Below are 24,690 nucleotides of genomic sequence, written 5' to 3'. Positions count from 1 at the left end.
TGCAGGTTCCACCCAAATAACATCAGACATACCAAAGCCCTGTCTGCAGAATCAGTGTGGTTCTCCACAAGGATCATCAATGCTTTCACCATGGTTTTTCAAGCTCTTTTTGACTGTTTGAATTTTAGTAGTTGGCTGTTGCTTGCTTTTGTATTGCTGATTTTGTTTGATTTGATAAGAAACCGCAGACCTCGTAACTTTCCACCAGGACCCCGGGCTTTGCCTCTTCTAGGAAATGTTTTCACCGGAGTTGACTTCAAATCAATGATGAAGGTGAGCTTAACAGTCATGTAAAAGTAATGCATGCAACAGTATGCACATGCATTTTTTCCAGCAGAAGCTTGACTTACACACAACAACGTGGTCCACATGAAGTGCAAAAGAAATCACAACTGCAGAATAACAATATTGCAACTTAAAAGATTTTTAGTCATCACTGTCACACTTTCATACTGTGTCAGCAGTTTCAGTGGGGGATTTGGGAACTTCAATCTCTTAATGAAATATTTGTCATTGTCTACATATTGAAGGTATTACTTTTGAAAAAAAAATAAATGTTTGTGAAACATTTCTCCTCCTAATTTTTCCTGCTTGCAGCTGGCTGAGACGTACGGTCCTGTGTTCAGTGTGAAGAGAGGCAGTGAGAGGATGGTGTACGTTGCAGGATACAAGATGGTCAAAGAGGCTCTTGTTAATCAGCTGGATAGCTTTATTGATCGACCAGTTCTTCCTCTCTTCCATATTATCTATAAGGGTCTTGGTGAGTATAGGGGCATCAAGGTCTAGGAACTGCCAAACATACCCCCTCCCACCCGCACCACCAAGTGTCATCAGTCTGTCACTTTGACAAAAAGGGCTCATGATGTAACCAAGTATTCTAATTAAATTAAATCTAATCTCTAATTAAATACAATCTGAATATACTTTACTGAAGTATTTGCATTTTACAACTCATATTTTGGAGGGAAATATTACTTTGAAATATTACTCCACTACATGAAACTGTAGTTACTAGTTATTGCATAGATTTGTATTATTATTAAATATGTTTTGAGTATAAAGTATAACAATTATACGATTGTATACTATTAACTTTCCGTCATAAAATAAGCAGAAAGTAGACACAGCTGTAGCATGAAAGTGAAGTCACATTTGTTGTTGGAAAACATTTTACAAAGGACATCATATATAATACAGCATATTTTTTGTGGGAAAAACAGAAATATAACTGAGCGGAAACTAATTGTTAGTTATTCTATATAATATTGTCATAGGCATATCTTTGAGCAATGGCTACCTGTGGAGGAAGCAGAGGAAGTTTGCCAACACTCACCTACGTTACTTTGGAGAGGGCCAGAAGGCACTGGAGAAGTACATTGAAGTGGAGTGCAGCTTCCTTTGTGAAGCTCTCAAAGAGGAGCAAGGCAAGTAGAGTTCAGGAATTCACTCAGTTGGGCTGTTTGTTGTGCACTGAAATCATTTCTATAGCAGGATTTCTCTTGACGTGAGTTAAATTTGACATCTTCACAGGAAGACCATTCAACCCACACTACACCATAACAAATTCAGTGAGCAATGTGATATGCTGTGTGGTCTTTGGGCATCGCTTTGAATACACTGATCCAAATTATCGCAAAATTCTGGAGCTGGACAATGAGGCTATTGTGCTTTCTGGTTCAGCCCAAGCACAGGTATTCCTTATGTAAACTATTGTAGTAATAACAAAATAAGATGTGTTGGTCTATTGCTGTTCTGAGAGACTGTCGTCATCAACAGCTCCTTGATGCCTTTCCTGACTTGATGAAGCACCTGCCAGGGCCTCATCAGACTATCCAAAACAACTACAAGGAGCTTTTGGCATTTGTAAAGAAGGAAATAGAAAAGCACCAGGAGGACTGGAACCCTGAAGACCCTCGTGACTTTATTGATACATATCTGTCAGAGATGGAGAAGGTAATATGAAGGCATTTCTAACAAAGCTTATGAATCCTGTTAGGTCAAGAATTGCATGCTTTTGCATCCTTGAACAAAGTGAACAAAGCCAGCAGTTTCTGCTCAAAATAGATAGTTTAAAATTTAATTTATATTTACAACTAAAGCACATATCATTGTAAAGAAAACAAACACACACACACACACAAAGTTTTTTCTATGTTAATGTGAGAAATAATGTGAGAAAAAAAATGTCAAGACATAAATGCTGCATTACACTTAGTCAGTGCTAATATGACTGGCAAACAGCAAGCCCAGCTTGATAATATATTAACTATATTGTATAAATTTTTTTTTCCCTTTATCCCTAGTTTGCAAAGCTACACTATGACATCACAACAATGTGATTTGTCAGTTGCAACTTTGATGCAGGAACAGCAACAGAATGGGTATATCAGACACACCAAACTGTAATACAAGCAAAAACTGGACTAAAAAAGATTCTAACGTTTTTCAGCGCATTACTTGCTGATGAAATTTGTTTAGTTCTTCACCAAAATACCACTTTTAATTCCCTAAAGAATTATTATCAGTGTCACTTGAAAATTGATAAAATATCTAAATGCTTATATGAACCAGGAGTTTCAATTAGCCATGGAGGTGAATACTCTGAACATGCTTCTGGAGAGTACACCGGAAAATCCAATTAGTTCCCAAAATGTAAAAAAATTGTGAAAAATGACATAAAACTTACTTAAAATAACTAAGTTAGGGCAACTTATTCATTATGAGTACAATTTGTCAAGAAAATGTAAAACATGCTGTTAAATAATAATATATTTAGTGGTGATGTAAAATAGCCTAAATCAGCTCATCACTTTGAATAATGTCAGTACTTTTTTGTTACATTAGAAACAAATGGATCCCCAGGCTGGCTTCAACCTTGAAACACTGTCGTTATCCTCCCTTGACCTGCTTGAGGCTGGAACAGAAACAACTGCTACCACCCTGCGCTGGGCCCTTGTAGTCATGATGACCTACCCAGAGATACAGGGTCAGAGTCTAATCAATAACACTTAACATTGATGTATTTCAGTGAAGGACTGAGACTGTTGATGAGAGTTTAACCATGATGAGCAGTGAACTGTCTGTGTTAGTCCTTACTGTGCTTACATTTTCAGAGAAAGTCCAGGCAGAGATAGACAGAGTGATCGGACAGTCTCGCCTGCCCACCTTGGCTGACAGACCCAACCTGCCGTACACTGATGCTGTTGTCCATGAGGTCCAAAGGTTTGGAAATATTGCTCCCCTGGGATTCCCGAGACGTGCCACTAAGGACACTACACTGGGAGGATACTTCATTCCTAAGGTAAGTGACGATTTACCTGACTCACACAGAGATGGTTATTTCTAAACAGCTAATATCAAAAAGATTGTAAAACTTATTTTCAGGGCACAGCTACGACTATGATTCTTGCATCCGTGCTGTTTGACAAGAATGAGTGGGAGACTCCAGATGTCTTCAATCCTGAGCATTTCTTGGATTCACAGGGCCAGTTTCGAAAAAGAGATGCATTCTTGCCATTTGCAGCAGGTCATTTTAAATCTACTTTTTTTTTTTTGTTCTTTAGCAACAATAATCAGAATTCCCATTTTAGAGAATGAGTGCCACCAAAAACAAATACTTCTGTTTGTCACCCCACAGGTAAACGTATGTGTCTTGGTGAGCCCCTGGCCAAAATGGAGCTCTTCCTTTTCTTTGCATCTCTGCTCCAACGCTTCACCTTCACTCCTATTCCTGGAGAAATGCCCAGCATGGATGGTGTGTTGGGCTTCACCCACACGCCTCAGGAGTTCAGGATGCAGGCAGTGCCTCGATGATGTCATTCTATCCAAACATAAAGATCAAGAAGCTGAACTTCTTTATGAGCATACTAGAAACCCAAAGAGAAGCAACACCTTTTATTATATATATTCTGACCTGCAACTGAAAAAAAACCCAACTTTCTTAATGTAACTCTCTTTAAGTAGTCTTGAGGAATAGTTCTCCAGGCTTCTTAATAACATTCAAAAATCTATTTTTGATGTTGGCTGCCTTTTTAAAAAAATTGTCTAGAAGTTGTCGCAGTGTGCCTAACCCCTTATACTATCTCCTGTCACTGACTTTCAGTCGGGTTCTTAAGTAATTTACCTCAAGAATGACTTCTTGACATTGATTCTTCCACTATTTTGGAAAATCAGCAACCATATAACAAAAACCTTGATTTTGTTCAACAGCTATTTTATATACAGCTAGAGAACAAATATCATCAACAGCATAGTTTAAACTGGAGTGGCCACAGTGTAGTGATTAAGAGATTAAGGGATGGTGATTGCGGCAGGAAGGACATTTTACGTAACAATTTGTTTTTTAAATTTGCCAAGTCAAATACACAAAACTACACTTTGATATCAAATATACAAAGCTACACTTTGATGCCAGGCTCATGGTCTAGTCGTGATCATTCTTTAAATATTTAGCATCTAAAACACATATTTGGTTCCATGAGACATTTCTTTTGAACTGTGTGTAATTATGAACACAAGATCCCATTCGATCATAGACAGAAGACAGGGCAAAATTCAAAAAATTCAAAAAAGTGAAAAATTCACACCTCGTAAATTAGACCAAAAAATGGAAGATTTGTTTGTAAAAAATTAACTGATCTTCATATAACCTGGCATGCTGCAAATTGCTTTTACACGTGATTATATAGAAGACCCTGTATTTATGGGTATTAATTCAAATGTAGGAGTGCTGCTTTTCTATTTCCTGCTTATGTTTTAAAATGTATTAATCAACACATTAAGAAATAAAACAATTGCATACGTGCTTATGATTGTCATTTTATTGGTGGCTTTCATGGATTTAGTTGTTGTCTAAAAGCCTCCAGTTCATCAACTATGCAAGGGAGAATATGTGTTCCCTGTATCAAAGCCAGCATTTTAACATGTAGAGAAAAGGACTATTGTGCTATACAAAGTCATTGTATCAAATTCCCCAATAAATTTGATACAAAAATTGTCATATTTAGATTAACATATGCAATGTATGAGCCATGAATGTGTTTGAGAGAAAAGGATTTATGACTTGAAATGTGATTCGTATTTTTTATTATTAGTTGTCAATGTTGTTTTGTTTGTTGGTTGATTGCAGTAGTTAGGGAATGTTGGATCACACGGATATTGGTGGTGCCAGGTAATTGATATTAGCACCTTTTCATCTGTGTGTACTGAGGAAAGCGAGCGATGGGGATTTCCATATTTTTTGTTGACTGCTATTTTCCTTTTGATTACTTTGATCATTTAAATATATTTTGTTCCCGTTATTATGTAAAATTTTGTTGAAAAGATTGTTTTTCATGTATTTTGGATAGGCAGAGAATTTTTTTGGTTGCGTGTCAGACACAGTAATCAAAGCCCGCCCTCAACCCATCACTGACATTTTGTTTGTTTTCCTGGAATTGCCACATGCACAACAAATGTAGAAAACTAGCTAAGTTGAGTTACTAGTTTATTTTATAAGTTGAGTTCCACTTGAAAGAAATTGACTTTAGGTCCTGGATTTGTAGAATTCAGTTCTGCAAGGTTTGTTCAGTCCCGCGCTGACATTAGAACCCCTTATTGTCTTTGTCAGGATGTGTATTTTGTGAAAAAGAAAGTCCACCTTCTTCCCGTTTAGGTATGAGAACAAAGCAAATAAAAAAAAATCACCTGGTTAATAGCAGGTTGTAAAATTAGGCAAATACAACCTCACATGAAAAACAACACATTACATACAGCAGTGACTCATAAGTTATTTAACAAACATTAAGCTAAAATGCAGAAGCAGTTTGGAAAATTTCAAACATCTTTAGTGTTTCCAAATGAATTAAGAAGGTAAAGCTGGTGATCAAATGCACTTAGATGATCATCAGCAAGTATGACTATTTCTTAAAAAAAAAAAAAAAAAGCAGTTGTAGTACTTGTAAAGCATGAAATTATAATTTTGATGCTTTTATAATATTAATTAGAATATTAGGTAGTGTCATTCATTGAAAAGAAAATTAGTTGCCATAATCTTGAGTTCCACATGTTTACTCCTGACTAAATTTACTAATATGAATCCAGAATTACTTACTGAGGAATATTCTCCAGCATATTCTGTGATTTATCTACAGCATTGCAACCTTGGATGAAGAGGTTGATTTAAAGATAGTATTAGTCTTTCTTGCTGATGGTGGATCCTGCTCTGTACAAACTCAGGGCCCTGTTACACAGGGCTTACTCATCTGAATCAGAGTCTGAAGACAATGAACAGACAAGGAGGCTCTTTGTCTTTGCTGGCTCCTTTGTGGTGAAATCTTTACACTGTTCCTGCAGGTCGGCCTCAAGGCTGGTCCAAACCTCTTCTCGCGAGAGAGGGTGAGATGTCGGCTGATCACCTGTGCTGACCCTAAACCGAGCAGTCAAAAGAAGAGGAAACAGACGAAGATTGTTTAATATTATAACAACACCAAGCACTGGTACTGTGGATGTTTGTTTGTGATCACTGACTGGCGTTACTGTACTACAAAGTCATTATTTAACTTTTTAAAAATAAATTGTGATATTTGGATTTACACATACATATTTAATCTAGAAAACTATTTTAGTGAGTTCCAGTTGAAAGCCACTGTCTTTCTCTAATTTCCCTATTTGTAAGTCCTGGATTTGCAGGTCTCAGTTATATTATGTACAATGTGAAAGCTACAAGGCACGGTTTCAGAGTTTCATTTGTTCTTAAATCTAGTTTAGAAAGCTCTAGACAATGTTGAAGAAAGGCATCTAGCAGATAGTGGTACTATATGTTTGACATAGCCAAAATAGATTTTGAGACAAGATGGGCACCTTAAAATATCTGTTAAACTACAACATTTTTTATTCATATACATCTGAAAAATTTGATTTTTTAAGACCATTTTGTATACCAGTCTAGTAATTCATTAAAAACTGTAATGTAAAGTGTAATAAATATATTTGCTTTACCAAATTACTTTGTTATTTTCTTCATACTAGCAAGCTGTGCACATCACATGAGCTATTTTGCTAGCTTCAATTCTTTAATAGCTTAATTCAGTATGCCAATCTTTTGTCAGAAACCACAATTAAGATATTGTGGTGGACCACTAGAGGGCTCCACTCATAACCAGTGTTGAGGAAGTGTGTTGCTGTGTTTTGTGGCGCGATGTGTTCAGTTGAAGTTGGGAGAGGAATAAAGAAGAAAGATACAGATACAGAAAGGCTGCTCTTCATAGAGGACTCACGCTCTGGGAGACGTTTTCTCGTGGACTCTGGCTCCCAGAAGAGCCTCCTTCCCCTGACCGCTGCCGACAGGCTAGCAGCAAACTGCGGGCTGCAGCTCATTGCAGCTAATGGCTCTCCCATCACAACGTTTGGGAAAAGGTTGGTTGTTTTCATGGCCAGGATTTCCAGTGGAATGTTGTTGTTGCCGCTAGCTCTGTACCTATCTTAGGTGCTGATTTTCTGTGTGCCCATGGACTGCTTGTCGATGTTGCTAACAGACGTTTAATTGATGCTCTCTCGTTTTCTTCGCTACCCTGTTTTACTCGGGCAGCCGAGCCCCTGATTCGGGCTAATGTAGTGACCACCAGTAATGCTTTTCAGCGTTTGTTTTAGAGTTTCCATCGCTCTCTGTCCCTAATTTCTCTAGCATGGTAACGAAGCACGGGGTTGAGCATTATATTCCCATGGTCGGGCCCGTGCGCACGCCGCCTCGACCCCGCAAAACTGTCCGTCGCTCGGGAAGAGTTTGCAGCCATGGAGCGCCTTGGCATTGTACAGTGCTCGAACAGTGCATGGGCCTCTCTGCTTCACATGGTGCCCAAATCGGACGGTCGGTGGCGGCCATGCGGAGATTTCCGCCGTTGAAATAATGCCACGGAGAATGACAGTTACCCCATCCCCCACATTCAGGATTTTTCCGCCAATCTCGCCGGGACCTCGATTATTTCTAAAATTGACTTGGCGCGGGGGTATCACCAGGTTCCCGTGTGCGCCGAAGACGTTATCCCCTTCGGCTTGTTCGAGTTTTTGCGCATGCCGTTTGGCCTGAAAGGTGCCGCCCAGACCTTTCAGTGGCTGATGGACTCCGTTTTGTGTGGGCTGCCGTTCGTTTTTGTTTACCTGGACGATATTTTGGTGGCCAGCTGCTCGGCGACCCAGCACGAGTCCCATCTGCGCCAGGTTTTCCAGCGTTTGGCAGCGCACGGCCTGATCATCAACCCTTCCAAGTGCCAGTTTGGGTTGCCTGTTCTGGATATCCTCCGGCACCGCTGAGGGTGTGGTTCCGTTGCTGGACAGAGTCCAGGCCATTTCAGTTTTCCAAAGCTTTAAATGACATTCTTCCTTCCCGCATCATTAAGGATGCTCTGACTACTATTGGACCCTGTATCTCAATTTTAATGAACTCTTCATTGTCATCAGGCTGTGTTCCGACTGCCTTCAAACATGCAGTCGTGCAACCTGATATTAATAAAAGCAACTCTGACGGCAACGCTCTTTCAAATTACAGGCCAATTTGTAAACTTAACTTCATGTCTAAGATTTTTAGAAAATATAGTTATCCAGCAACTACAGTCCTTCCTAGAGACAAATGGTGTCAGTGACAAATTTCGATCTGGATTCAAACCTTGTCATAATACCGAGACAGCTTTATTGAGAGTTTTTAACCACTGATTCAGGGCACCCTGTGGCTCAAGTTTTATTAGATCTAACTTCTGACCATAATATTCTCCTAATAAGGCTGGTGTCACGGACTGCCGGGGCAGACCGTGTGGAGTGAGTAGAGGACCCAAGAGCAGACAGAGGCGAGGGCACAAAACTGGACTTAACAACAAAGTAACTGAGGGAAAACCTGAACATAGACTGGGAAACTATGACTGTACTGAGATTTAGACTATGACTAAACAACATACAAACTATGACTTACTATGGCTGGGAAACTCTGACAAGGGGTAGGGGAGATAACACTGACACTGAACACAGCAAGACTGAGGACTAAATACACACATGAGGTGATCAGAGGAAGTGGAGACGCATGAGGACACAGCTGACACACGTAACCTAATGACAGGACAGGGGAAGTGAAACTAAATGCAATGAACAAAGAACAGAGGACTCTTTCAAAATAAAACAGGAAACATGATGAGACAGACCAAACAACATGGGCTTGACAACATGAGACGTGGAACGCAAAGGGCAAATGAGACTAAGATCCAGGGGAAGGGGAAATGAGGAGCTCCAATAAACAGAACTAAGGCTGAACAACTTAGGGGTTTAAGAGAGGTGGATGAGCTTAACCCAAACAATAAATGACAAAACACAAAGACTCAAGTTCTAACTAATGCAAAAACAAGAACTTAACATATCCCCATACTAAAAACAGAAATACACAATATATAATGAACTCAAAATGCTGGGTCACAGACCCACCCATGACAGCTGGAAGATGTAGTTGGCCTTAAAGGCAAAGTTCTTTTATGGTTTAAATCGTATCTAGCAGACAGATCCTTCTCTGTCACCATGGGGAAATACTCTTCCTCTTCTGCCCCGGTTAACTGTGGTGTGCCTCAGGGATCCGTATTAAGCCCTACGCTGTTCTCCCTGTACATGCTGCCCTTGGGACTCATCTTTAAAAAACATAACATATTCTACCACTGCTATGCGGTTGATATCCAAATCTACCTTCCTCTAAACTTGGATGCCCCATCTCCTCTCTTGCCTTTGTTTGACTGTCTGTGAGAGGTTTAAAATTGGCTATCCCAGAATTATCTTGTCTTAAATGAAAGCAAAACAGAAATGATTATTTTCGATAGCCACATTCCCCAGGGCCAGCTAACCAATACACTGGGGTCTTTCACCAGCCACCTCTCTCCTTCTGCCAGAAATCTTTGAGTACTCCTGGATAGTTCTTTTAAATTAGAGAAGAAATCCACTGTGGTAAAAACTAGGTTTTATCAATCACGGCAAATTTTCAAAGCTAACCCCTATTTACCACATAAAGAACTCAAAAAACTCATCCATGCCTTAATCACTTGCAGATTGGACTATTGCAACACTCTTTACCTGGGCCTCCAACTCTCCCTCCTTCAGCGCCTGCAATCAGTCCAAAATGCGGCAGCTGGCCTCTTAACCGGCTCTAGAAGACATGAGCACATCACCCCCATACTCCCTAACTTGCACTGGCTTCCTGTCAAATATCACACTGATTTCAAAATCCTTCTGCTCACTTTTAAAATTCTAAAAAACGTGGCCCCTAGCTACCTAACTGATCCCCTTGATCTGTACAACCCAAAGAGAGCACTAAGATCCTCCAGCCAACTGCTTCTAATGCAACTAAGGCCTCGTTTAAAAACCAGAGGTGACCATGCTTTTGCCATTGCCACCCCTAGACTCTGGAATAATCTCCCAGTTGATATCCGTACATCGGAATCAATTCAATCATTCAAATCACGCTTAAAAACACACCTGTTCAACTTAGCTTTTGAAGCATATAAGTTCTACTTTCATTCTGCCTGCACTACACCATGTAATGTAATTTTAATTGTAACTGTACTATTTGTTAATTGTTCTACCCGCTTGGCGGTTTTATTGTGAAGCACTTTGATGTACACTAGTCTTTTAAATGTGCTATAGAAGGGGATGGATGGCAAGGGAAGTGTACAAAAATGGAAAACAGTTTCAGACAGTAGGTGCCCTTCGTGTGGCCATCACCACTTGGAGAAATGTTCCCACTAATCTCATGGAAGCACTAGCGTCAAGCATTCCGCAATGAATTTTTGAAGTGATCAACAATAATAGTGGAACTATTCATTACTGAGTTCATGTTTGAAACTTTAATTTCTGTTTTAGCAGAGTTTACGGGGTTTTTTTGAGGTGCGGTCCTAAACTTTTGATCAGCTGTAAAACAGTCTGTTTCTGTTGTTTTCAATAAATTACACGCTCAAAAAATGTTTTGTCTCACTCCCATTTCTTTTTGTTGCATGTTGAAGCTCTACTTGGAACCTTCTTAGGATCCAATCATGCAAAATTTGAGTTTTTGCCATTTTTCAAGTGGACTTTTGATCGGGACTGTATAAATCTTTACTACCATTTCAACTTGGTTGTCAGCACCGGAATAATCACTGCCAAGAGTAGAAATAACACTTGATTTTGTGTGGTTCATTCATTTGTCTAATATATTTTTGATTAATTTGTTGGTGATTGTAGAAGAGGTCTATCAATACAAGAAAACTTGTATGATTTCAGTCAGTATTTAAATAAATTCAATAAGGACAAATTTTTTTAATGGAGTTTATTGGGGTTATAGTGACTTTATTCATTTATATAAAAAAAATAACATTTTGCCACTGAACTTGGACTTAGAGAAAATACTTTCACACTGGCATTGAGGAGACAGAGGTGCAGCAAGCATGTGTAGGCCGTGCTTATAGATAAAAATAAGCAGAGTTTTATCCACACATCAAACATTTTTGTGAATTTAAAAACAAAGGATAACATCTGAAGTCCTTTGTGTTAAGAAAAACTCAAGTGTTTCACAATAAAACAAGAAATAAAAGCATGGCAACAATTAGGATTGTAACATGCATATAGTGTCTCAATATGTAAAATTTTCATTAAATCTTTGGTGGTCCCATAAAGCTTGTAGAGTTTCAGTTTATTCATCGTTGTGTTTGCCCGACATGACATCAGCGAGGCACTGCCTGCATCCTGAACTCCTCAGGGGAATTGTTGAAACCCAACACACCCTCCAAGCTCGGCATTTTTCCAGGAACAGGTCTGAAGGTGAAGCGTTGGAGCAGAGATGCAAAGAAAAGGAAGAGCTCCATTTTGGCCAGGGGCTCACCGATACACACACGTTTACCTGTGGAAAACAGAAGTTTTTATCCTGCTAATCCTTGATATCAAATGTACTCTCAATGGAAACCTAATTACACGATATAAAATCACCATACCTGCTAAAAATGGCAAGAAGGCATCTCTTTTTTGAAATTTGCCCTCTGAGTCCAAGAAATGTTCAGGGTTGAAGACATCTGGAGTCTCCCACTCATTCTTATCAAACAGCACAGATGAAAGTATTGTAGTAACAGCTGTGCCCTGAAATAGAGTTATTAGATGTTGTTATTAGCTATTTATAAATAATTGACACACTTATGAATTGAATTTCTGGCTCAGTCTGGTAAATAATCCCTTACTTTAGGAATGAAGTATCCTCCCAGTGTAGAATCTTTACTGGCCATTTTTGGTAATCCCAGTGGAACAATATTTCCAACCCTCTGGGTCTCGTGGATAACAGCATCAGTGTACGGCAGTTTGGGCCTATCGGTCAAGGTGGGCAGGCGAGACTGTCCGACTACTCTGTCTATCTCTGCCTGGACTTTCTCTGAAAGGGGAAACAGTAACGACTAAAACTCATCACAATATGCCATATTATTAACTGAAGTAAAAGTGGTCAAAAATATTAAAAACAAATGTCAGCAGCAGGTTTGCTATAACAACAATTACCGATGCAGTATTTATATTTAATTGGTGTTGTGTGAAAATGAGGCTCTGAACCAACGATATCTAATTTTCTTGGGAAAAAAAAATGCCTCGATGCCCCTCCGGTCTACACCTCCTTCACTTTCATCTTTGGAGACTATTACACAAGGAAAGGAGTTGGGAAATTGAAGGGGGATTGATTAATAAGGGACTAACCCTGTATTTCTGGGTAGTTGATCATAAATACTAGAGCCCAGCGTAGAGTGGTGGAAGATGTCTCTGTCCCAGCCTCAATCAGGTCAAGGGTACAAGCCAGAAGTGTTTCAGTATTAAAGCCAGCATGAGGATCCTCTTTTTTCTAATGTAACAGAAAAATACAGACATTATCCACAGTACTGGGCTCATTTAGGTAATTTACATTATTACCAGTTAATCTCATGATCATAAGGATTGTGTTTTTTGATTAATGGATTCATTTGGGTGGCTGAAGTCTCAGAAACTTTTAAAAGACTTCTTTGGAATGCCAATAGGGATCTGCTAGTGGCCAGCAATGACATGAACATGATGAATTGTTATGGTTTACATGAACATATGCCCCCATGGCTATTGTTGCTTTTTTTGTTTTTGTTTTTTTAATAAAGTGAACATAACAGGATTCATTTTTGTGTTACCTTCTCCATCTCTGACAGATATGCATCAATGAAATCATGAGGGTCATCTGGGTTCCACTCTTCCTGGTGCTTTTCAATTTCTCTGTTCAAGAAAGTCATGATCTCCCTGTAGTTGGCATGGACAGTCTGGTGAGGTCCTGGCAGGTACTTCATCAAGCCAGGAAAGGCATCATACAGCTGGTGAGGATGATAAACTCTTAGTAAAAGACCAACAAGAATATCATAAGCGATCCCAACATGTAGTTTAAACAACGAGCACCTGTGCCTGAGCTGAACCAGCAAGCAGAAGGGCATCATTGTCCAGCTCCAGAATTTTGCTAAAGCTCGGATCAGTGTATTCAAAGCGATGTCCGAAGACCACAGAGGAGATGATGTTACCCACTGCATTTGTCATGATGTAGTGGGGGTTGAATGGTCTACCTGTGAAGATGTCAAATTATACTCAAATCAACAGAAATCCTGCTACAAAAATGATTTCAGTGCACAGCAATCCCTTCAGTCATGTGAATTCCTGCAGCCTACTTGCCTTGCTCCTCCTTGAAAGCTTCACAAAGAAAGTTGCACTCCACTTCAATGTACTTCTCCAGTGACTTTTGGCCTTCTCCAAAGTAACGCAGGTGAGTGTTGGCAAACTTCCTCTGCTTCTTCCAAAGATAACCGTTGCTCATAGATATCCCTTGGAGAATATTACATTAAGTTAATAATAAGGAAGCCTTTGCACGGATGTACATTTTGTAGGGGACGGAGTACAATGTGAGCCAAAACAAAATGAAGTTATCATTAAGGACTATGTGACAGGCAAGGCAAGACCCAATTGCAAGACTCGGAGACAAAAGGGTAAACTAAAAGAGGCAGCTTTATTGCTGTAGCTTATACACTTGAAAATACAAAAAACTCAGGTGAGAAATAAAACTAGAAACTTAAGGAACTGATGAATTAGGAAACTAATGACATGGAAACATGGAATTCCAGAAGACAGCTAGAGAAGCCGACACCACAGAGAACAGAGGGAGACGCAGACAGTATGCACACAGGAGGAGATTGGGGTAGAGTGGACACACCTGAAGAACACAGCTGAACAGAATCTGAAGATATGAAAGACTGGTGAGTTAAGGGAACAAAACACAGAGAGATGAACATGGAAACATTAAGGGAGAAAACAAACAGAGAGGACTAAAGAAAGTATTAACTGGACACAAACAGAACAAACGTGAAGAAACCAGAATTGAAGAACTACAGTATAACTAATAAACCCATCCGCACAGGAAACTAACATACTCAGGAACTAGTTCATAATTATCTTATTATGAAATAATAAATAGGTCCAAAATGAAACTCAAAAACTGGGTCCAAGACCCAGGACTGTAACAGCACTAAAAAATAATTTCATTATATTTTTACATTTGATATGCTTTTTCAGGGTTTGTTTTGAGAATTGGGCCATACAGAGACGTGATATAATGAGGATGTACAGGTATTGATCATTTCTAGTTTGATGACAATCTAATACAGCTTAAGACTTGGGGAAGGAGGTTGGTACAGCAAAAAATATAGGCAATAGCACATGCTTACATGCACGTGTTTTAACTACTCACCTAAGCCCTTTAATACAACATGGAAAAGAGGGATGATTGGTCGATTAACAAAGCTGTCCAACTGGCTGACAAGAGCCTCTTTGACCATTTTATATCCTGCAACAAACACCATCCTCTCACTGCCCCTCCTCAAACTGAACACGGGGCCGTACTTCTGAGTTTCACAGTTGGTATTCCTTTAGAAGTAAAGACTTTTTGTCAGATTAAAAACCCTTCAAGTGGTAGACAATAACATAAACACAGTATTGAAAAGGATCTGAGCTGGAGTTACTAATAACTCCCTGAAACTTTTAAATGTTTTTAAAGTTGAAGTCCTGCTATTATCTGTTGTTTTTCCATGTGCACATTTTATTGGCCAGCGTACTACGTGTACACTAAATTGCACTGTAAGGATCTTCTCCTCCTCACCTCATGCATTGTTTTGTAGTCTACTCCAGTGAAGATATTTCCTAGCAGAGGCACAGCCCAGGGTCCTGGTGGAAAGTTGCGAGGCCTCCGGTTTCGTATTACATCACTTAAAATTAACAATACAAAACTGAGCAAAAACCAACTAGTAAAATTCATACAATCGAAGAAAGCTTGAAAAATCATGGTTGAAGTATCAGAAATCCCTCTGCAGAGAAGCAGTGCGGCCCAGCAAAGAGTGCTGTGGTTATGTGTGGTGTTATCATCAGGCTGCAGAGTGCTCAGGAAAAAGAGGCCCCAAACATGTTACATAACACAAATGGACTCTTGGGAACTGTCGGAAGCTGGAATTTGAACTGTTTCAGCTGAGTGATGACTGTGAGCTTATGTGTTAAATGTTAACATAAATGAGACTATTACAAGGTAAATCAAAGTTTGTTTGTTTGGGTTTTTTCAGAATTTTTTCACATCTGGAAAGTATGATATTTCACAGTTCACAATTATAAGGTGAAAGGTCATCTTGGGGTAGTCAGCTGGTAAAGCAAACAGTTATGAATGCTGGGGTTCTTGTAACTTCATTCATTTGTATTAAGAAATTATATTTTTGGCCACTGTCGATTTGTCTTTTTGGAAATAATCTTTTTGGCTTTGGAGAAACCCTTTTCACATTGGCACTGAGGAAGCAGGGCTGCACAAGTATTCCACAGCAAGCCTGAATAGCTCAACACTCAAAATTCAGACATCATCACTGACACCATTCGCCCTTAAAAAAAACCAGCCTCTATACCCTTGATAAGAAAACAACCTAGGGTTCTTGACATATGCTGCAAAGCCTCAGCACAGAGTTAACCATCACTAGTTCGAGGTTGCAATGAAAGACCAAATTGGCGGATGTTGCCAAATAGCCATGGGTTTTAGTTTCCTTAGGTCCTATTTAACATTCTAAGTTTGTCGTCATATTGTTTTCTGTTGGGTCTAAAGTCAGACCCCGCTGATCCCAGAACTTATTCCCGTGAAAGAAAAACAAGGCAACAGCGATCGATCGTTTTACTTGCAAGGGAGGCCTTGTCGGTATCTCAGCTCATCATAAATGACCTCGACGACGGCCCCCTCTCGCTCCCTTTTATTGACAACGTTCACACAATAAACAATAGTTTACAACACACACCTTCCCCCGTAACCCCCCTTGGTTACAAAGACAAGGCACTGGGTGTGTGTGTGTGTGTTATGTGAGAATGTGTGTGTGTGTGTGTGTGTGTGTGTGTGTGTGTGTGTGTGTGTGTGTGTGTGTGTGTGTGTGTGTGACCCTGCTGATCAAAGGGTCATATAACATAAAAGCACAGCAGGAACATCCTTGGTCATAAAGAGGGTAGTCTCCCCCACACCCTAGATGGTTCACCCTAGATAACACAGTGAAGCCATACAAAGGGGAGGAAGTTTGCCAACATCAAACAAGGGTGTTCCTGTGATAAAAACACTATCATCCCCCCTCCCAGAATCTTAAGGATCTGGGGAGGGGAGGACAGAAAGAATACTTTAAAACTATGTACAAATGGTAAACACAAAAATGACAAACATTTAATATTTCAACTTAACATTTTCCTTTTCTTTTGTGGTACATACCATCAGTCTAAGCGGCTTTGTTATATATGGCGTTATTTTTGTGCTATTATTCTCAGTGCAAGTAAAGAAATTTTGAGCGCATGTAAAAACCATTTGCAGATGCACAAAAATAACGCCATAGTTATAAGCATTTGTGAATAAATTGGACATCAGGTGAAGATAATTCCTGCCTCCAAGTGTTCTTCCTTCACCGCATCTGTATCCCTCTTACAGGGAGCCACAGTGTATGCCACAAGGAACCCTTCTGTCGGATGTAGCTAAGAAATACAGACCCACAGGGAAGCTGCTTTGCCCGCCCAAGAAAGACTCTTCAACAATATGAAAGAAATGAAAGAAACTGATTTAAATAAGTTTTTAAAGCTCACCACACCAACTCATATTTTTTTCCTTTTCAACCAGAGCAAAACAACTCCTTTAACTCTCACCCACTTCAACTGTGCAAACAGGGAACTCAAGGTCCAAAGCAGTTTGGGCATGAAGTTTAACTGGATATTGAAAAGCATTTATAGAACACCTTTCTAGTCTTACTGAGCACTCAAAGCATTTCAGTATGTTTAAAGTGTTTCATTTTATGGTGTCTTGTCACTATTCTCTCCTAAAGCCTGTAAGAGTTATTTAGTCATGACCCAAAGACACGCTGCGATGTATTTGTAACAGAAAATAATTTTACATTTAAAGGAATAAGACTCATTTTAAATTTGCTCAGTAAATTGATTCTGGCAGCCATTTTTAGAATTAATTCTGCTGTGAATTCTTATACTAGATTTGTATTCAGTATTACACAATCACTTATCTATCTGTTGATAGGTAACATGTAATCTTTTGCAGTCCAGAGAAATTTGTTTTATCATGAAAGGAAATTGCATTTCTAATAGTTGTAAAAAGATGCAAAGTTCACAGAACAGTTTGATTGGCAAAGAATTGTAAAGTCTAATAGATAAAAATAGATAAAAAGGGCAGTTTTATCCACGTGTCATCAAACTTTCTTTTTGTTAATTTAATTTCAATACAACATATATTTAAAGAATTTGCCTTATTATAGATAAAGTTACTATTAGCTTATGGCATCATGTGGCACCTAATTTTCAGTCAGTTGCTATAATGCATGCACATTATTTTTTCAAGGTTGTCTAACCATTATTATGTATTATGTAAGCAAACTTTATTGTTTTATATAGCACTTTTCACAGAAAAAACTCAAAGTGCTTCACAGTAAAAGACAAGAAATAAAAGTACAACAACAGTTAGCACTGTGACATGCACATTGTGTCTTACTATGTGAAATGTTCGTAAAATGTTTTACAGAGTATATTTTCTGGGTTTCTAGTATGCTTTTTCTGTATGCTGTGATTTGGTGATCCCATAAAGCTTGTGGAGTTTCAGTTTATTCATCTCTGTGTTTGCATGGCATGACCTCAGCGAGGCGCTGCCAGCATCCTGAACTCCTCGGGAGAGTAGGTGAAGCCCATCACACCCTCCAAGCTTGGCATTTCTCCAGGAACAGGAGTCAAAGTGAAGCGTTGGAGCAGAGATGCAAAGAAAAGGAAGAGCTGCATTTTGGCCAGGGGCTCACCGATACACACACGTTTACCTGTGGGAAACAGAAGTATTTATCCTGCTGTTCATTTTGCTATCAAATGTACTCTTAATGGAAACCTAATTACACGCTATAAAATTACCTGCTGAAAATGGCAAGAAGGCATCTCTTCTTCGAAATTTGCCCTCTGAGTCCAGGAAATGTTCAGGATTGAAGACATCTGGAGTCTCCCACTCATTCTTATCAAACAGCACAGATGAAAGTATTGTAGTAACAGCTGTGCCCTGAAATAGTGTTATCAGATGTTGTTATTAGCTATTTATAAATAATTGAAAGACATATGAAATGAATGTTAATTTCTGGCTCAGTCTGGTAAATAATCCCTTACTTTAGGAATGAAGTATCCTCCCAGTGTAGAATCTTTACTGGCCATTTTTGGGAATCCCAATGGAACAATATTTCCAACCCTTTGGGTCTCGTGGATAACAGCATCAGTGTAGGGTAGGTTGGGCCTATCGGCCAAGGTGGGCAGGCGAGACTGTCCGACCACTCTGTCTATCTCTGCCTGGACTTGTTCTGAAAGGGGAAACAGTAACGACTAAAACAGACAACTTAATAACCATCATAGTCAGACTGGTCTAAAATCTATATTCTTCAGGCTGTTCTCATTTTTCTTGTTTGTGCCTGCCCATCTGCCCCCCCTCATCCTGCTTGTGACCTAAAATCTCATGACAATACACCAATGGTTTACAATTCTTAAAATGCATTTGACAGACAGAAAAAAGGGAGTTCTCTCCTTTGGAGTTACAGTCAAGGATGCAAAGGCGTATCCATTATGAAAGTGGCCCACCTAGAATTTAACCCGCAAATTCTTCTTGGAGGAGGAAACCATCCTTTATTTGCTTTCAGCTGTTTAAGATTCTCAAGCTTTTTGACCTTCACTTTTTCTTCATGCGATGATAAAGGAGAGTTGAAAGCAGGGATTGAAGATATGCAATCTGGGATGTGAGAAAGGGGGATAGAGTAATAAGTTACCAACCCTGTATTTCTGGGTAGGTCATCATAAATACTAGAGCCCAGCGTAGAGTGGTGGAAGCTGTCTCTGTCCCAGCCTCAATCAGATCAAGGGTACAAACCAGAAGCGTTTCAATATTAAAGCCAGCACGAGGATCCTCTTTTTTCTAATGTAACAGAAAAATACAGACATTATCGACAGTACTCAGTTCATTTAGGCAATTTACTTTATTACCAGTTAATCTCATGATCATAAGGATTGTGTTTTTTGATTAACTGATTCATTTGGGTGGCTGAAGTCTCAGAAACTTTTGAAGGACTTCTTTTGAATCTAAACACAGTTCTGGCACATTACAAATCTGACCTATTAGTGACCAGTATAGACAATTGTCATGGTTTACATGAACACATGATTATTGTTTCAATTAATTTTTTAAAAAGTTAACAGAATAGTATTCATATGCTTCACTGGAAATGTTTTTGTGTTACCTTCTCCATCTCTGACAGATATGCATCAATGAAATCACGAGGGTCATCTGGGTTCCACTCTTCCTGGTGCTTTTCAATTTCTCTGTTCAAGAAAGCCACAATCTCCCTGTAGTTGGCATGGACAGTCTGGTGAGGTCCTGGCAGGTACTTCATCAAGCCAGGAAAGGCATCATACAGCTGGTGAGGATGATAAACTCTTAGTAAAAGACCAACAACAACATCGCAAATGATCAACACATGGTAGTTTAAATAAGGAGTACCTGCGTCTGAGCTGAACCAGCAAGCACAACGGCATCATTGTCCAGCTCCAGAATTTTGCGAAAGCTGGGGTCACTGTATTCAAAGCGATGTCCGAAGACCACAGAGGAGATGATGTTACCCACTGCATTTGTTACGATGTAGTGGGGGTTGAATGGTCTACCTGTGAAGATGGCAAATTCTACTCAAGTCAAGAGAAATCCTGCTACAAAAATGATTTCAGTGCACAGCAATCACTTCAGTCATGTGAATTCCTGCAGCCTACTTGCCTTGCTCCTCCTTGAAAGCTTCACAAAGGAAAGTTGCACTCCACTTCAATGCACTTCTCCAGTGACTTTTGGCCTTCTCCAAAGTAACGCAGGTGAGTGTTGGCAAACTTCCTCTGCTTCTTCCACAGGTAACCGTTGCTCAGCGCTATACCTATTAGAATATTATATTGAATTAATAACAAGGAAGTCTCTGCATTAATGTACATCTTGTAGGGCACAGGGTAAAATGGTTTTGGACTGTGAGAGGAAACATGGGAGCTAATAAAGCCCATGCAGATACAGGGAGAACATGCACACTTCACAAAGAAAATCATCAACTACCAAATTCACTGCAGTGAATCAACCCAAGGCGTTCTTGCTGTGTGTAATGTGTCTAATGGAGAACACATTAAAATATGTACCTAAAGTTTCTAGAAAGTAGGTAAAATTTGACTTACTAGTTGCATTTCACCACAGGACTTCTCATTTAATGCTATGACAATGATATATTGGTGCTTGTCATTTCCAAAAGGCAAAAATTTAATACAGTTTAAGACTTGGGGAAGGAGGTTGGTACACCCAAAAATATATGTGATAGCACATGCTTTCGTGCACGTGTTTTAACTACTCACCAATGCCCTTGAATACAACATGGAAAAGAGGGATGATTGGTCGATCAACAAAGTTGTCCAGGTGGCTGACAAGAGCCTCTTTGACCATTTTATATCCTGCAACAAACACCATCCTCTCACTGCCCCTCCTCAAACTGAACACAGGGCCATACTTCTGAGCCAGCTGCATTTAGAAATAAATCAAGAGAAATGTTTCACAGTTGGTATTCCTTTAGAAGACCCGAACTCTTCCACGGCATGCATTTTTAATTTCTCTTTGATATTTGGGCTGAATGGGACCAGATGAATGTAAAAACAAACAATTACCAGATTTTTCTTTTTTACCTGATTTTTGTTTCTAAGAAAAATGAGAGCCACATATAAGGATATTCGTTTAAAATTTCGATAGAACAGTAGCAGTATAATGTCCTCGTAAGTGGATCTCAGGCCCTTGGAGAGCAAAATTGAGTATTTTGGTCTAAATAACCCAAAATGTGAAGTCCACATATGTGGATGCCAGGTCCTAGGAGGTTAAAGTTGAAGTCTTGCTATTATCTGTTGTTATTCATCGTGCACATTATATTGGCCAGCCTACTGTATGTAAACCAAATTGCACTGTAAGGATCTTCTCCTCCTCACCTCATGCATTGTTTTGTAGTCTACTCCAGTGAAGACATTTCCTAGCAGAGGCACAGCCCAGGGTCCTGGTGGAAAGTTGCGAGGCCTCCGGTTTCGTATTACATCACTTAAAATTAACAATACAAAACTGAGCAAAAACCAACTAGTAAAATTCATACAATCGAAGAAAGCTTGAAAAATCATGGTTGAAGTATCAGAAATCCCTCTGCAGGAGAAGTAGTGCGATCCAGCAAAGAGTGCTGTGGTATGTGTGGTGTTATCATCAGGCTGCAGAGTGCTCAGGAAAAGCGGCCCCAAACATGTTACATAACACAAATGGACTCTTGGGAACTGTCAGAAGCTGGAATTTGAACTGTTCCAGCTGAGTGATGACTGTGAGCTTGTGTGTTAAACATAGATGCGTAAAAGATATATTATTAGGTTTTTTTTTTGGTTTCACAACAACTTATTTTGTGGTGTATTTTCAAAATGCTTCACACTTGAAAAATGTCAGTATTACACAGTTCACAATTATGAAGTGAAAGGTAATGCGGGGGTGGCCATCTGGTAAGATAAACAATTCAGGCAGGAAGTAGTAATGAGGAAAGAGGCAAAACCCTTCCTATGTTCATTCAGGAACAGCTCAGTCTCAACTAACAGCTCAAAGAATACAAAAGCTCTGCTTCAGTGAGTACTGAGACTGAAAACCCAGCAGTGCTCGATGGGGAGTCACATGGAAGAAATTATTCTTTCCCTGTCGAAATTTTTTGTTTTTTGTTGTTTTGATTCAATTCAATTCAATTCAATTTTATTTATATAGCGCCAAATCACAACAAAAGTCGCCTCAAAGTGCTTTATATTGTACAGTAGATACAGAGAAAACCCAACAATCATATGACCCCCTATGAGCAAGCACTTTGGCGACAGTGGGAAGGAAAAACTCCCTTTTAACAGGAAGAAACCTCCGGCAGAAACAGGCTCAGGGAGGGGCGGGGCCATCTGCTGCGACCGGTTGGGGTAAGAGAAGGAAAACAGGATAAAGACATGCTGTGGAAGAGAGACATAGATTAATAACAAGTATGATTCAATGCAGAGAGGTCTATTAACACATAGTGAGTGAGAAAGGTGACTGGAAAGGAAAAACTCAATGCATCATGGGAATCCCCGGCAGCCTACGTCTATTGCAGCATAACTAAGGGAGGATTCAGGGTCACCTGGTCCAGCCCAACTATATGCTTTAGCAAAAAGGAAAGTTTTAAGCCTAATCTTGAACGTTTTGGCCTTTTAAGGGTGGAAAATGTTACGTGTGGAACACAAACACTGTTAAATCCCTGTCCAACTTTAGCTTAGCTTAGAGGATGTGAGTATTTTATGAACTGTTGTGGTTTAAAGAAGAGGGAGTGATTGTGGAAATTTAATCAATGCAGCGATTGTGAAGAGGTACTCTAGTGCAGTCCTTCAAAAAGGCAACAATGAGTAGGTAGGTGTTGATGATGTTACATGTCAGCTGAATGCTGATTGGTTAAAGAACTTAGCTTGAGCAGGAGATCACCCCCCTCCACCTTGATTTCACCTCACAACAAAGAAGTTTTTTTTCTTTATTTTCTGTCTTCTGACTAAAGGACTACATACATAAAAATGAGTCAAACTACCAAAACGTTTGTAAAGTGCCCACATTACAGGTTGTTTCAAATATTGGTGAGACTGTCAGATGTGTGTACAAAGCTGCAAACAGAGCCTGTTTGAATCCTATTAATAAAACTATACTGTTTTTTTAAATGCTGGACCATAAATCTTGCATCATATACACATGCCATTTTTCTGTTAACTGCGCTCCCAATGTCTGTGATCATTATTATTTAGAAACTAGTAATAAAGGATTATGGCTTGTTATGTGTCCTTAATTAATTACTTCGCATGCATTACGAGAATGCTAGCATTTTATGGCCACAATCACCTTCTCTGTATTAAAAACTTTTATTTTTAATTTAAGCACGTTTTTCTAAAACACAAATTAAAATTGGCATTTTACTTTAGCTGTTTAGCTTAATTTAAGCGCAATTATTGAAGACTATTTTGCTGATACTCTTTGAAATGTCTGGTGAAGTGTCCAAGTGTTTCCAATTTTCTACTTTGACAGTATAAAAAAGGTGTAACAGCCATAATCTCTGCTGTGTTTGTGCTATTATGGTTGTATTGTTTTTGGTCATAGCTTTGCCACTGCTGGAGGGAAAACAGATGTAAAGCAAGAAACTCGTTATAGTGAAGCGAATCTGATTGATTAAAGTTCAAACTGCTTTTTAACCCTCTCACTGTTGCTTTGTGCTAGTTTTTTTTTTCTATTTTCTAATGTTCCTCTTTATTTTACTGATAAATTTTGATGAGGCCTCTAATAACCTTACTGAAGAATATTGCTGGTTTAGGTGGAATTTCTAACTACCTGATACAGAGGCAGGTTATATTGTCTAGTGGTTTCCCAACTCAGGAGTTGGACCTCTAAAAGTGTCAAAGTCAGATTAATGTAGTGGAGCAAATACGTTAAATATTTCACCAAAATGTTGTGCTGTTTAATCATAGTGACCACAAAAAGAAGGGCCATTATAAGGAGTGTGCATGAATTTAAAAAAAGCATCTTTCCCATATATATTTTAAAAGTATCATGATGTGACTGTCTAGTCAATGGTCTCTCATAGGTCAGTCGTGTATAGGAAGAGAAACTGTGTGGAATGTGTAATCACCCTCCTCCACCCTGCAAATCCATGCACACAGTCTCACATTGTTTACTGTGTCTCCAGAGAGTTCAGGACAAAAATGCTGGGGCAGACATTCTCCATCTGACTGTGCTCTCTACTTAAAACACCACGCTCTAGTTACACAATCAACAAGTGATGGTGTAAGTTACATAAAACTGTGCATTTGTGCACATGCGTGTAATTTGAAGCGCTGATGTGAGGAAACTCTTTCTGGATGTGGACAGTAAAAAGCAAACTTCCTTATTCTGATGAGATTAGTCGGATGTGGCACTTCAGTAATGCGATGCTAGATTAGATATCTTTGCTTTACTTTAGTAGTTGCCTGATAAACTATTCCCTTGATTGTATTAAAATGTTGCAAATAAGAGAACTCAGT

General features: G+C 39.2%; 2 protein-coding genes and 1 pseudogene across 2 annotated transcripts; 1 reads left to right on the top strand and 2 right to left on the bottom strand.

The window, feature by feature from the left end:
- Window positions 1-25: 25 nt before the first annotated feature.
- LOC120738768 (cytochrome P450 2J2-like) lies at window positions 26-4,806 on the top strand. The gene is made up of 9 exons (XM_040040205.1): window positions 26-273; window positions 598-760; window positions 1,275-1,424; window positions 1,531-1,691; window positions 1,777-1,953; window positions 2,845-2,986; window positions 3,114-3,301; window positions 3,385-3,526; window positions 3,638-4,806. Exons 1-9 carry the CDS (start codon window positions 91-93, stop codon window positions 3,811-3,813), a joined length of 1,482 nt encoding a protein of 493 aa, XP_039896139.1. The 5' UTR covers window positions 26-90; the 3' UTR covers window positions 3,814-4,806.
- Window positions 4,807-11,308: 6,502 nt separating this feature from the next.
- On the bottom strand, window positions 11,309-15,484 carry LOC120738772 (cytochrome P450 2J2-like). Its single transcript, XM_040040210.1, has 9 exons — window positions 15,174-15,484; window positions 14,759-14,934; window positions 13,690-13,839; window positions 13,423-13,583; window positions 13,164-13,340; window positions 12,709-12,850; window positions 12,207-12,394; window positions 11,967-12,108; window positions 11,309-11,875 (listed from the first exon to the last, which is right to left on the bottom strand). Exons 1-9 carry the CDS (start codon window positions 15,347-15,349, stop codon window positions 11,700-11,702), a joined length of 1,488 nt encoding a protein of 495 aa, XP_039896144.1. The 5' UTR covers window positions 15,350-15,484; the 3' UTR covers window positions 11,309-11,699.
- Window positions 15,485-18,189: 2,705 nt separating this feature from the next.
- On the bottom strand, window positions 18,190-21,861 carry LOC120738771 (annotated as a pseudogene).
- Between the last annotated feature and the right edge of the window lie 2,829 nt (window positions 21,862-24,690).

This window comes from Simochromis diagramma, unplaced genomic scaffold (assembly GCF_900408965.1).
Source record: "Simochromis diagramma unplaced genomic scaffold, fSimDia1.1 OVJJ01000026.1, whole genome shotgun sequence".
Taxonomy (NCBI): Eukaryota; Metazoa; Chordata; class Actinopteri; order Cichliformes; family Cichlidae; genus Simochromis; species Simochromis diagramma.
The sequence above is the reverse complement of the archived record's forward strand: the minus strand, read 5'-3'. Positions and strand labels throughout refer to the sequence as shown.